Source organism: Corvus kubaryi, unplaced genomic scaffold (assembly GCF_017639235.1).
Source record: "Corvus kubaryi isolate FWS band 111438036 unplaced genomic scaffold, C.kubaryi_AGA036_p1.0 split3-73, whole genome shotgun sequence".
NCBI lineage: Eukaryota > Metazoa > Chordata > Aves > Passeriformes > Corvidae > Corvus > Corvus kubaryi.
In genome coordinates, this window is record NW_024582091.1 from 14,905,512 (window position 1) to 14,920,188 (window position 14,677).

The 14,677-nt window shown below is 40.0% G+C and overlaps 1 protein-coding gene across 24 annotated transcripts in view; it reads right to left on the reverse strand.

Moving 5' to 3' along the window:
- Positions 1-268: 268 nt before the first annotated feature.
- The window catches only part of SNAP91 (synaptosome associated protein 91), a 64,347-nt gene continuing 49,938 nt past the window's right edge, over positions 269-14,677 (reverse strand). For 9 of the 24 annotated variants that reach the window (XM_042016837.1, XM_042016851.1, XM_042016836.1 and 6 more), the window contains 9 exons: positions 11,287-11,424; positions 9,855-10,004; positions 8,470-8,500; positions 7,172-7,283; positions 6,283-6,306; positions 4,686-4,769; positions 4,511-4,615; positions 2,947-3,047; positions 269-1,697 (listed from right to left, as the gene is read on the reverse strand). In XM_042016837.1, coding sequence (XP_041872771.1) covers positions 2,955-3,047; positions 4,511-4,615; positions 4,686-4,769; positions 6,283-6,306; positions 7,172-7,283; positions 8,470-8,500; positions 9,855-10,004; positions 11,287-11,424 — 737 coding nt within the window. In that variant the 3' untranslated portion in view covers positions 269-1,697; positions 2,947-2,954. The remainder of the gene's footprint in view (positions 1,698-2,946; positions 3,048-4,510; positions 4,616-4,685; positions 4,770-6,282; positions 6,307-7,171; positions 7,284-8,469; positions 8,501-9,854; positions 10,005-11,286; positions 11,425-14,677) is intronic. The other 15 variants (XM_042016840.1, XM_042016853.1, XM_042016846.1 and 12 more) reach the window with 5 other exon arrangements.

Here is a 14,677-nt window from a genome sequence, read left to right on the forward strand (position 1 = left end):
AATTCATTGGCCACAAAACTTGTGCAGTGAGTGCAGAAAGCTGTAGGTGTGGCATTTAGGGACGTGGATGAGTGGTGGAGGTGGCAGTGTTAGGTGAACAGTTGGACTCCATGATCTTAGACGTCTTTTCCAATCTAAATGATTCTATGATTCTATAAAAGTCATTCCCATATGCAGCAGACTCATCAATCAGTAAACACATTTTTCTCCTCTCAAAGTATATTATTGTGTTCAACATCTTAATGATTATGAAACTGGCAACAAGATATTTACTTTGATCAAGGTGTTTATTGCATCTCAGAGGGCACACATGCACTGGGGTTTTCTGTTTTTCAGGGGGTTTTTTTGTTTGGGATTCTTTTAAACTGAAATACAAAGAAAAGCCATTTTGAAATTAGCTTTTTATAGAACTTTCCCATTACAGTGTATGTTATCCCCACAGCAAATTCAGATACAACCACTTTTAATGGTACCATACATTGATTAAATAGTTCATTTGAAAGACTTTAGGTGAATCTTTCCAACCCAATATGCTTTTACAGAGAACTGCCAAGCCACTTGTAACACTGATCAACAGTGACCTCATTGAAGAGTCAAGATCTTACACCAAGCCATCAGCAGAAACAGTATGAGAACAAATAAAAATTAAAGAAACACAGTATGTACAGTAAAGGGCATGGATCTCTGGATCAGAATTAAATCTAATCACCAATAGTACAAAAGCTACTCACAGCGCATTCGGGGCAATGAGAAAACACTATCCTAAGGCATACACAGGTAAGCACTAAATTAAGAGATGTACGGAAGAACTGAACAGAGATGGGTAACATCACTTGTAATGTTTTGACTACAGATATACCAAAAAGTCCTCTCGTATTTGAAATCCCTTAATGCCAGCACAACTATGGTTGCTTTTTCCCAAATACATGGAGAGAAACTGACCCTTTACTTAATTTTCAGTGCATTTAGCAAGAACTGATAAATATGCCAATTATAAATGCAAAAACTTAAATAATTAAACGAGATTTTAAAATAAAAACAGCAATAAATATGGTATTCTTTCAGATATGATTTTTCATTCTTGGTAAATCATTGAAAAAGTATTTGTCATGGAAGTTTTCCTTTATATTAGTTTAAATTATTTTAACATATACAGTGCCACAAAAATAAAACATTTTTTTTCACGACAATTGAGATTCCTGTGACTGGAAAAAAAAGTATTCTGCACAATTTCTTAAGTATTTTCTTTACTATCTGGTGTTATCACACTATGTTTTGTAACAGATAAAGGAGAAATAGAGGCCTAGGGAAACTTTGGGTGTCCTCAAAAAGTTATATACATTGAAACCTTCAAAAACCACAGACATTGCTCCAAATGGCTCACCAAACAACAGCTGCATAATCTGCCCCCGTGGGATAGGTTCAGAAAAGCACTAGAAGGCATCAGAAACATACATCCATTGTTTAAATTGTAAAACACAAATAACCCAAGTACACAAATTTCGAGAGAGTAGGGATAACAGCTAAGGTAGTACACATTCCTAATGTTCACTTTCACAGCTGTGCTACACGTTTCAGGAGGAAGAGAAAGTCTGAGTAAGCACTGGGTTTGGTACTGGTGGCTCACTTTGAAACTCTGAGCATCCATTTGTAGACTCCAAACTCACGTTTTTAGCATCCAGTCAGAAAAACCGCAGCTGTGAATATAGAAAAGTATTGGATGAAAACTGATACAATGAGTTAGTAAAGCATGTTCTAGAAAGAGCACCAAATCTGCTCATCCCTTCACAGCTCAGGGGATTTGCTATCAGACTCTAGTGAAGCAGCAGTCTTCCCACAGCCAGTTATGAATCTCTCTATCATAAATACAAGTTGAAAGCAGCGAGTCCCAGCAGTGAAGGTGTATCTCCACTCCTGGCCATCACCTGGAGGTGTACCTGCCAAGTGCCAGGTACACCTCCCTAGGGTTGGAATTTGGAGAAGGGTGGAGCGGGACTGGGAGATGCCTAAGAGCAGCCTGAATCACTGCTGCCAGCTCCAGTGCAGAGTGGGCTCAGGACAAATTTTAGAATTAAGATCTAGGAAGGAAGAAAAGTGACTCATGAAGAAGGCTTTAAAGTTATGTAATGATTGTCCTCTCCTCACCTTATTCTAGTCACATTATTCTAGCCTTCATTATAAAATGCATACCTTACTTCTGCATCGTTATTTTTTAATTGGCAATTAGTGTTTAATTCAATTTGATATTTTTACCTGGCCCTCCAAAACTGTAAGAATAATGTCTTAACCTTTATTTCCTTCTATTACGCAGTACTGTTTTTTTGCTTCTCCTCCATTTTTCTTTACATTTACTCCTCTGTTCTTCCCCATTATTGTTCTACACAGCACTGCTCAGGACCTCATGGCCTTAGCATTCAGAAAAGCAGTGCCTTGAAATATTGTATGGCAGGGGAGAACATCAGCTGGTAGCAGTAAAGAGATGCAAACAACCTTCCCTTGACGACAAGAATACATTTTCCCCTTTTGATACCTTCACACCTATGATACCAAATCTTTTTCAACACCCACAAGACTGGAAGAAGCTTCTTCAGCACCTTTTCCACCCCCCAGTATTTGTACCCTGTTATCATTCTACATGTTTCAGTATTAATTTCAAGAAAAAACCAAACATGAATCCTTGGACTGAATGGAAACAAGGTAAAAATTGAAGTTATACATTGATGATACTTCTTTTTTTTTGCCAAAAGCAACTGTCAGGAAAAGTTATCTATGAGTCAAGCTTTCAGGCTAAAGTTAAAGAGTGTGGACAGAGAATTTGGTTTTCATTACACTGCATGTTCCTAGCTCCACAGCTGCGATTTTATCAGTCATATTCATCCTAAACAACATCTGTGTGCCAGACATGTACCACAGTGTGACATGCTCGAGCAGGCAGTCACAGAATACCTTATCATTTACAAGAAATCCTTGATGTTAAGATCCGCTAATGGGTCCTTTGTTGGAGGTTTCTTGGGGCTCTGAGTAGCAGGAGTTGGGCTTGGAGAAAGCTAACAGATGCCAGCCAGGAAGGCAGGAAAAAAAACAAAGCAGATAAGAATACCCAAGCATTAGATAGACATAAGCAGTTCTCACACAAGCACATTGCAAGCATACAAAGTTCTCATTTGTCTGCAAGTTCAGCGTGGTGCTGTTTTGCTCAAGCATTGTTTGGGTTCCATCCTTACTACAGGGTTAACAATGTTTGGCAAGTTTAATAGATAAGGCTATAGACACTGCAGATCTGAATGAGCATAGCTTCAGATCACTCTGTCCCTGTAGGACAAAATGGTGTTAGGATCTTCAACCCAGACAGAAGACAAGACAATTGTTAGATGTTAAAAACCAAGGTGCAGAGCAAGCAGAGTGCATCCTGCAGGGAGCGACTGAAAATCCCTGCGACTGGCAGTTAAGTACAAATTATTTGACACTGATAATATAAATAAGAGTCCAAACCAAACTGGAAACATGACTAGATTATACTAGGTTCCTCCTTTGATAGGTATAAAAATCATCAGTTACCCCATAGAAAATGTCAGTTTTCAAGTTCCATGCAACACTTCTGGCTGTGGTGGTCAAAGGATTCTCCCATTCTGTCCTTACTCCTCCCCATTCCTACCTCAACTCAGGGCACAAGAAGTATTTTATACGTAGCCCTGGCACCTTGATGACCGCTCTTCTAGAAAAAAATTTCTGTGTCCCATAATATTATTCTTGGTAAGTGCACATATAGTTTAAGGTGGGAGGAAAAGCAAGACTAAATATATTCCTACTTAGAGCAGTTTCAAGTTCTTTCCATTTCTACACAGAAAACCTTGACAAGCTTCATTGGGAATGTAGTTCCTGACTTAAGAAGTGTGGTTCGCTAGATGTTGATTGCCTAATATTTGCAATACAAGGGGGGTAGCCTGGTTTCCAGGGTTACCAGTGAGATTTTACAGCTGCAGCATCAACTTCCATCTCCCTCCTTACTTGAAAGGCAAGATGGACTTGTGACTTAAAAAAAGCAAAATACTACAGCTAAATAATTTCCTGCCTCTCCTCTGGAAGGGCCTTTCCTTTTCAGTGTTATTACAAACCAAACTCTACTTTGAAATAACAGCCTGGAACAGGCATCATAGCTTATGCTGCATCACCTGCTGAGTGTAGCTTTAGTAAATTTTGGTAGGCTGTGAACAGAACAGCAATGCCCGTGAGTTCCACCTTGAGCTTTACTCAAATATCACCCAAAACTAGATCTTAGATGTAGTTAGCTGTAGGATATTTTCAAACTCGTTCCACTGGTCTCATACAAGGCAACTGAAATAAAAAATCAAGGTGGTTCATGTGATCTGCAGCAAGGCAGGCAGCTGATCCTTTACTACATCTCATTTACAGACCTAGAGCTAGAGTTGAGCTGAGACAATGCACACACACAAGCTACTTCCTAGTGACGTGGAGAGCAATTAAACATTCATGTAGCAGCAAGGCTCACCTGTACACCAGGGCCAGTGGCGGCTCCAAAGGGGGGCCTCATCATCGGCTGCCCGTACATGACCGGCTGTTGGGGCATCATGGGCACCCCTGCACCTGCTGGGGGCTGGAAACCAACACCGAGTCAGCAGGGGTCTGGGGGAGGGAAGGAGAGCAGTGTAGCAAAAGAGACTCACCATCCCAAATGCTGCTCCTGGCTGTGGGACAGGTGGAGTACCTCCTGCGGCAGGAACAGCACTTGCTGGAGGCACAGCTCCCGCCTAAAAAGTAATCAAAAAAAAAAAGGCAAAAAAAGAGCAAAAATCTAGCACCAACCATCTGGAAACCACGCAGAGTCTCCAGCATTCTCAAAGCTGTTCTGGAAAGTAGGACTGTTATGCAGCACATATGCAGCCTCAAAACCACAATGCTTCAAAGAATGAGGGAGCTGAATGAGTCCTTATGCACAGCTTGTTTCTTCATAAGAAAGCAAGGATGACAGACTCCATTCTCTTCATGAACAGAGTGCATTTACTGACTACAACTCAAAATAGGCCCGAGAAAATGCACACTTTGCTCCTCCTTCTAAAGAGTGTAAGAAAGCATCCCAATTTCAGCTAACACACTATGGCACTTATTGTAGCACTGTATTTTAGTAGAAGCTTAAGCAGATTGTAAAGCTAAGGGAAATAGCTGCTATAATTAGTTTGCAGTGAAAAAAAGAATAATTATGTACCAAGATTCATTGAAGTTAAAGAATAAGTTCACACACTTAAACCAGGATCAGAATCATTACATACTTTACAAAGGACGGTTTAGTTTATCTTGATATGCTTTTCATTCATACGCTGGACTTGTTATGATTTTCATTCAAATAATACAAGGCAAGAAAAATTTTATCTTCCACTAGAATTCAGGAAGAGAGAACTGTTAGTTTATGAACTCTATTCCAGTCTGAAGGTTTTCTGGGGAGCATTTCAGTTAAAAAGTGTACTGTGCTAAGAGAGTCCCCAAACTAAAACCAAGATCTGGACATTCAAGTATGTAAAGCAAGAAATTAAACCACACAGGTTGATGCTATCAGATGCAGTGATCTGACTGCTTTTACAGGAACACATTGTAGCTCAACATCCAATTAGGCAGATGCCAAGAAAATGGCCACACAAACTGAATCTGCTTTTGCCTCTAAGCACTAGGTCACTTGACGGAATGGGCTTTGATGTGATTCTGCTGATTTTAAACCTGGAATTGAAAGGTCACAAGGAAGGGAAGAAGAGACCAAAACTTAAGTGGTTCAACAGTGACATGAAGAAAAGCTTCATTTTTGCCTTCATATTTACTCTGCCTGCAGACGTGGGTTTCTTTGGATTCAAAAAGTACCTAAGTGCATGATTTTTAAGAAATATATACAACACATATATTTCATGAAATGCTATCAAAACCACGCAGCTTCCAGAAAAACCAGTTACTTATCAGATGATAAAATCACTACAAGATCAGGCTGATGCTACAGAAGCTCGAAATTTCAGCCAGTACAAGTCATCAGGTAGTTCACATCCAAGTAAAGCAGTGGAGACATCATTTTCAAGCTTACAGTACAGAAATGGTTAATCACTACTACCATACTCAACCCATTGGCTGAGAATTGCCTGTTGGACAGACAGTCCAAGAGGAGCCATGTTAGAAGCTTCTAGCTAGTTTTAAGCCAGCAGTAATAACTGTAGTGCAGGTGAGGTGCTGTTAGTATCTTCATGTTTAGTAAGTGCAGTAAGAGATCAAAAAAAATTCACTTACACTGTACAGTACTGCCCAGCCTTTCTATTAAGAAAAAAAAGTTGACGTTACAACTAACACATTAAGTGAAGTACAGGGAATTCTTGTATCTTCCATAAGGTTATGGAACATGCTCAGGGTCTTGTTAACACCTGGATGTGGCAGCAAGGAACTGAATTGGTCATGGCCCCCCTTCAGAGTTCTTTCTTCCCTTTGCCAACACAACCTTGTTCAAATGGAGGCTGTTTTAAGCCTTGTGAGACATTTGATGAGTTACGACCCCTCTTCAGATTACTTTTGTAGCTTACTCATGATCAAGTTGCTCTTGTGCCAGTTTTAGATTTTTAGCTCAATTTGACCCTCTTCTCTCAAAATTAATGCCTTCTGATGCTCTTTTACAGGGTAATCTCACCTTTCCCAACTGCTTTACCCTCCTAAATAAGCTACCCACTCTTGATCTACATCAGTTACCTGATCAGTATGAATACTGTGTAGTCTTTTGATCTACTTCATTCAATAAAACTTGGGAAAAAACCTATATATTTTCTCTCCTTATAATACGTCAGCTGTGGATCGATAGTGTTTTATTTTGGGTACTTGACCTGGGCCTGATCCTGGCAAGGCTTACATGGCTAATCACACACTTGGAAATGCCCACAGGTATTAAATGTACCTGTAGAGCAGTATCTTGATACATACACTAGTGTATTTTTCATTTACTACACGAGGGTTTATTTATACCAGCTGTAAATCTGTTCTTAAAAAGTCTGACTTGAAACACTCATATAATTTACACTGAGGCAAACTGTTTAGCCTCAGTAGACTGGAGCAGTGCCTACATGTATGCTTGCACAGTCTCATCAAATACTGCAAGTCCAATACCAGTGTTGTCTATGGATTAACCACCTACCAGTGGACCACCTGGGACACCACCAGTCGACCAGGTTGCAGGTGCTACTTTTGGCTGCCAGTTCGCTCCTCCTGTTAACTTTTTCTCTCCAGCATTCCACTGAAGGTCTCCCCTAACAGAGAGGGAGAGAGGCAGGCTATTATTTGCATACTTCCACAGTGAAAATCAAAACCAGTTGCAGCACACATTAGCATTAGACGTGCAGCTACATTAGCTTATGGTGTATGTAGTTATTAACAGAAAGATATACTTTTAGTGACACTCAGTTTCAAGGGTTGTTAGCAGTGGACACCAGAACACTCTATGCTGAAGTCAGTTACATGGTTATGGCCTTTGTGGTGAGAATTAAAGAGAAGTTTTACTTAGTATTGACTGAAGGTAACATATCGCATATACCCTTGCAAAGTAGGAAGAGGGACTGCTACTGCCTATTCTACTGGGGCCAGGCAGGAGAGCTGCCTGCTAGATGTCTTTGAAAGGCCATTTCAGTGCTGGAAATCTTGCTCAGACAGCTGAAGAAGGAAAGTATTCAGTTCTGCAAAAAGTTGATAGATACAAGACAAACAAATCATTCACAGAATAACAGGGCTGTTGCAAAACCAGGTTTTGTTAGAGGCTGCTCTACCCAGAATAAAATACACTATTTGAACAAAGTAGAATGAAGGAAACTACATTTTGGGGCTAAACCTCATGATGTGTTTGTACATATCCCTCCTATCGTCTCCACACAGGCACAAACCATTTTGAAGTCTTGCATACAGAGGAAGACTCAGGGCAGAAGCAAGCAGTTAGATTAAGAAGATAAAAAAATAAATGCAACGTTGTAAGTATTTCTTTTTGCAAAAAGAAGCTTATCATGCCAGGGAATGAACCTCTTTTCTATTTTGGAAGTATTTCAATGCCTATACAATAAGTACATCCAGCATCTGTAAAATATAACAAAACTATTACATATTAGCATAGATTACTGAGGGGAGCTATACAATTTATTATCTGGACTATTTGTTCATTAAAAGCTGCTTGGAAATCAGCTATCCAACATGAAGGCAGTAATTACAGAAAAAAATATTTCTAAGACTCAGATTAAAGACAGCAAGTTTATAAGCTGTATCAGGAACACTGAAACTTAATTATTCAGTGAACCTGTATAGAATAGAATGCTTTCTTCAGAATTTTTCTGGATTGGGAGGTTGGGGCATATAACCAATTCATTGTTTCTTAATAACCATTGAAATAGATATAGGGCTATACAGCAGAGTAGAAAACTTCCTTTTATCTTTAAGCAAAGTTGAACTTACTTTTTAGAAGTAGTACCAGAAATTCCAAGATCTGAAAATTGTAAGAAAAAAAGGAAATAAAAAAGAAACCACATGTTTAGTAAATTGAAGCCTGTCAAAGCTTAGATTTCACTGCACCCGGGCTTATCAAGAGCGAAAAATTTTTGGCTGTCTTCATTCAGACAGCATCAGAAGACTGACCACATCTACCTATTCTTCAGGACAAACGTCTGAGAAACCCTGTGGATATCTTGCAGTTGAGAAAGTCATTTTTGCTTCATAAGCAAACCAAAGTAACTATATTTAGGTCTACAAAATGCTAAGTTTTTTAAGAGCACCAAACTATTTACCATGAATGACAACACTAGTTTCTGTTCCTCATTACACACATGGAAATAAAAAGCTGTATTCCACATACACATAAATCTGGACATTGCCTGTGAGTTTTGAACTGTTTTATCTGCTCTGTCATACATGGAAACTCCAAATGGTTTCCGTAATTACCCTTTGGAAGAAGTCTTAAGTTGAATTTTAAAGAGTACTCTTCTCACAGGACCAGTATAAGTCCTGTAAGTCATAAATTGCTATTTGATTTTCTCCTCCAAACTTGGATATACCAAATGACTTGCAGAAAACGTTTCAAGGGATTAAAAGTCTTGCTAACTTCTAAGCACAGTATTTTCTCCTATACCTAACAGCCATGTCTGCATCATAAGATCAGTTTTACCTTTATTGTGGTGTGTCTACATATACTAAGAGAGCATTCCTTCTATACAGCCCTCCAAAATACAACTTCAGCAGGATTACACCTTAGCCTAGGTGGGCCTCTGTTAGGTTTTGGGGGGGTTGCAGCTACTGATCTCTAATTACAAAGGCCCTAGGCCTTTTCCTACTACAGGAACATATTTTAGTTTAGAATTTCAAGAACCTGTTTGGTAAGTTCTCTGTCTGAGAGAAGGCCTGTTATTGAGTGCACTCATCACCCCCCACTGCTATTCTTTCTCTCATTAAACATGAAGTCAGCTATTTGTGTCCACCAGCTTTGCTGCTTAAACTCCAGTATGCCATCAGGCACTTTGGACAATTTTAATTTTTCTATTACAGAGGGGCACATCCATTAAGAGTCTGATGTGCCTCTGGAATGTACCTGGGATGGTCACACATTACAAATCATACCTACCAAAAAAATGCCATTATTTGACTCAGATCTTGGGCTCAAAGAAGGACAAACCCAGACTATGTGAATCAGCTATCTGAACCAAGCCTTATTCTTGACAATAACTTCCCCAATCTCCCCAGCAGAACAGGAGGAGACTGAAGCAAGCTAAAATAGACAGGTATTTGGCTCCATGGAAAAGCAACATAGCTGCATGCCACACCACTTAAAACCAAAATTTTTCACTTACTGCCTACTAAGTTTGCAAGAGACGAATCAAGATCACTTCCAAGGCCTTTGCTTGCTGCTGCAGCAGTGACTGTTGCTGTGGCTGTAGGTGCTACAGGTTGACCAGAAGGAACCATAGTTGGCATAAGCAGATCACCTAAGCCATCAAACACTGGAAGTGAAAGGAAAGTGAGTTAGAACAGCAGCTGTGATCAAAAAAGCACTGCCTTCTACTCTGCTGTTGGTCAATGAATACGGCACAGACAACCACATCACAAGTCTTACCAGAACACCATTTGACATTAAAAGTAATGCCAACAAGGGCATGCATGTCATTTTACTAGACATTGAATGTACAGTAATCCTCAAAAAGGTATACCAATGAAAACTAACATGAGAAGACATGCCTAAAAGGAATTTAGTTGGAGCGTTGAATCTACATAGATACAGCACCACTTCCACATGACACTATTTTTCTCACAACCATCCTTACAGAGATGTCAGATACACACACATTTGTCAGGAGATATTCATTTAAAGGTTTTTAAAATGAACATCTTGCTGCAAACACCAGTCAGAATTACTGTGGCAAAGGCAGTCTTATACCTTGACATCTCACAGCAACAGGATTGGCAGTCTCAAGATGTTACTATTCACTTGCAAGCAGCAGGGAATCAGGAAAACCTATTAACATCTTATGAGATCAGAAGGAACCAGAACCATCCACACTGACAGTGCTGTTCTCCTTAGTCCAGTCATCTAACTCAGAAGTTTGTTTCTTAGATCCCTTGAAGTCAAACTGCTTGGTACATCTCATGCCTGAGTTCTATCTTCTGATCTGTATTTGAGGTACATGCTAATGTTAAGTCAACAGGGAGGGGTAGCATGTGCACTGGCAAGCAACCAAATAACCAAGCGGCAGTACTATTTCCATCTTTTTTCTTGTACGGTTGTAGAACTCACCAATTTTAAGTTTGTAGCAAGGACCCAGCATGAAAAATATAGAATGGAAGAGATGCAAACAAAATGATAGCAATGATAAAAGTTTAAGCTTATAGTCAGGCAAAGAACTCTAGGCCAGCTTCTGTTGTGTGTACCCTCAGGTGCCATGCAAGCTCCAGAGCACCTTCAGCAGCAGTGGCAAGATGACTTGCCTGTATACTTGATTTACAGAGTAGTGTTTTCCTTGGGTAACTCCTGATTCATGCTATCAAGCACATGCAAGGATGATGTATAGACTAGTTTGCTTTTTACTGACACGCTAGAATAAAAAATGGATATAGAGAGCTCTTGGGCACACACCAGCCTTATCACCACCCTGAGGTTCTTCCAGTAGAGAAAGAAAAAGGATGTCACTGATACTGCTTGTACTCAGAGCCCAAATATGATGTCATTAACTCATCTACCACATAAAACACATTAGAAAATTCACAGGAAGAAACCCTGTGGCTCACCTGATGCATCAAACGAACTGCCAGTTGTTGGAGCTGTCGTCCCAAAAGCTGCATCAAAGTTAGGCTGTAGTAATCCAGTTTGAGCTGGAGTGACTGGGGATGGTGATGGAGAGGGAGCAATAAAAGAACCTCCAAAGCCTTTAAAAAAACACATTAAGAGAGGTGAGGACATTAGAGTCAGCCTTGTTAGACTGTGTTTACCAAAACCTCAGTCTACAGAGGGCAGAATGATAGAGACAACTATTACTAGATCATTTTAAATAACTCAGTACTACACAAGCATCCTTGGTGTGCCAGGTATGACCATGGGAATTCAAAGATTTTCTGACAGCCACCAATAAAAACATTAGCGATTTTAATTCAGATTTTTGGAGAGGCAGACCAACAGAGTAGAGAACACAATACTTCTGTCTCTACACACTACTGTTCTAGGGAAACAATATCACAGGCAGTATGCAACAAACTATTAGTTCAGAAAAAAAAATAAACAGAAGAGTAACTTGAGAAATGCGTATGATCGCTCATCAACTACTTTGGAATCTCAATTCATAAGGCAGTGTTTTACTAATCCAGTTTAGCCTTTCTCACCATCTTAAAATATCCTGGTTTTCCTGGTCAAGATGTCTTCAAGCTGTCCCTCTGCCCCCATGCCAAAGCAGGGTCAATTGTACTCAAACCAAAACCCTCCATGGGGAAATGAGAATGGCGTGCCATCACTGGGTTCTGGGCAGCAGCCCAGCAACTTGCTGTACCATCAGAGACAGGCTTTAGGTGTGGAATGCCTGGCCCATATGAACAAACACATTGGCCCCAGACACAGCTGGGAGAGGGAATGCAAACCTGACTGTGCACTGCAGGTCCAGGAGAAGGCAACCTGATTAGAAACACCTCAGAAATTGCACCTCTCAGCTGAAGCTTTCCAGCTTCCAGGTAATGACCGAAAACACCCTGATCATAACCTGAACTGGTCCCTTCAGATGCCACCAACCAAGGGCACCAGCTGGAGCCAGGGAACCAGGAGGAGGAAAAGCAGAGCAGCCTGCTTTCTGCACTCAGAAATAAAGGATATGTCAGCAGCCTGGGTGAGCTTCCCTGTGTTTATTAGGCTTACTTCAGTATAATGGAACCAAGAAGCCCTTATAACCCAAATCCTAGCCCACAGCAAGTCTCATGCTCACAGTTGCTAACCCTGAATATGGAAAAATGCACTGGGATCAGAGATCTGCCCTCATCTCTCCATGGTCTGTTCTTGACATGAGTTTGTCATGAAATAATGTAGGTTGGAAGGGATCTCTGGAGGTCAGCCAGCCACACAACCTGTTTAAAGTCAGTCTAATCAAATCAGGTTGCCCAGAGATTTGCCTTGGCACTTCCAAGAGATCTTACTGACTCTCTGGGTGGCCTGTTGTCCTATCAGACCATTACAGTATTTAATGAGTTTCTCACATATATTGACTTTTTTTACTATCTTTGTGCACCTCCAAGAAGAACCTGGCTAGTCTTCTCTGTATACTCCCATGAGTTTAGACATCTATAAGGATTCCCTTTTGCCTACTCAAGGCTGAATGAGCCCAGTTCAGCCTCTCTGCATATGTCATATGCACAAGTCACCATCTATGTGGCTCTCCACTGAACTCACTCTGTCATGCCTTGATCACCCATATCAAGAGATTCTCTAATACATTTCCAGATTACCCGTGCCCAGCCACATTCCCTATTTCCCTTCCAGCACATACTATGGTGGTTCTAGTTGTCCAAGTGCCAAAGCTTGTGATAGTGATGCTTTCTCCAGCTGCCTAAAAAAGGCTTCCTCTACTTACCTCTTCTTGAGCAGGTCTGCAGCACATACCTGCTGAAACATGACTGACATGTCACTAGATCATCACCTGCCCCAAAGCAAAGCTCCATGCATTTAACTATCTGCACAAAAGTACTAATTGCCACAGAATCAGACCAGAAGCAGATTGACCAGACCCAAGGATGACAAAGGCAGTTCACTGCAGCTATTCCTAAACCACAGGAGCCATCTAAAGAGATTGTCTTTCCACTTCCTGAGTGAGAACAAGGAGCCTGGCAGAAGGGTATGATCCAGTTAATAAGATTTTTTTTTAGAAAGTTCTGTAAGCTTTTGCAAAGCCCCAGAAAGTGTCTGCTTTTCCAGCTATAGAAGAGAGGACTCCCCAGCTTCTGGTGAATATTTGTATGATGACTGGTCTTAATTCCATAGCTTTTAGCCTTGCAGAATTAAACAGTAATACCAGGCACAGAAGCCATAAAAATTCTTTAACAAACAAAGTTCCTAGTTGTCTACAGATTGCAGAAGACCCCAAGAAAGTCTGCAGAAACAGCAGTAATTGAGTCAGATGTGTTGCCTGGACACCCCCAACTGCCTGATTTTGAGGTTGCTTTTACACAGTCAAGGAAGATTTCATGTAAGAACACGTTATTAGAGTACATAGTGGGACACACAAGGACACAGTTTAATTGGATAGAAAGATCTAGAAAGGAAAATGGCTAGACTGTCGTACTTATCAGCATAGTTCTAGTTTTGTCTGCTGAAAGGCTTGGAGTAGGAAAACATTTCTTTGAAATTTCCTAAGCAAGCCAAGAAAGAGCAGGAACTTAATTGACAGCAGAACACTTAAGAAAATTATGAATAGTAAGTATACTCATTACATTATGCATATAAACACACAGTATAACCAAAAAGTCATAAACCATGAAGGACAAGCCTTCAGCCACCATATGAACTCCAGACACTCTTAAATTTAAAACTGATTACACTGCAGGCTATACATCTGCCATTATCTAGAGTGAACAAATGCTTAGCAATATGCTGCAATGTTTATAGACTCTCTCTGTCTGCCAAAAAAAAAAAAAAAAAACCAAAAACCAAATCTACTTAGAGCCCTTTGGAATGTATGTTCAAAGCATAAATAAAATAAATTTTTAAAAATCATCTATTAACCCCAACTGCTTCAAGTCTGCTTGAGTATTTTGACTTAGAACATCCCTTTTATAATTTAGGTTTTGATTTAATGCGACTCATCAGATTCAGAGAGCACATTGCTGAAGTTTAAGCCATCTGGAGCACAATTCCTACTTGCATTTAAGCTTAGTTATGGTTAATGACATAAAATATTTTGTATTGTAATGTTTGCATAAGCAGAATTATCTACTGTCCTACAACCTCATTGCACTCAGTCTCCTGACAACACATGTAACTGCAAAAGACTGTCATGATTCAGAATCTAATAGTGAAAACCTAATCTATGGCCTTAAGCCATCCATAAACTAACTAATACAAAGACCAATTGAAGCAATATGGAAAAAAAAAAAGTAGTCTTCTACCTTAAAATCTGAGGCAGTCTGTCCTAAAGCTTTAGCATTC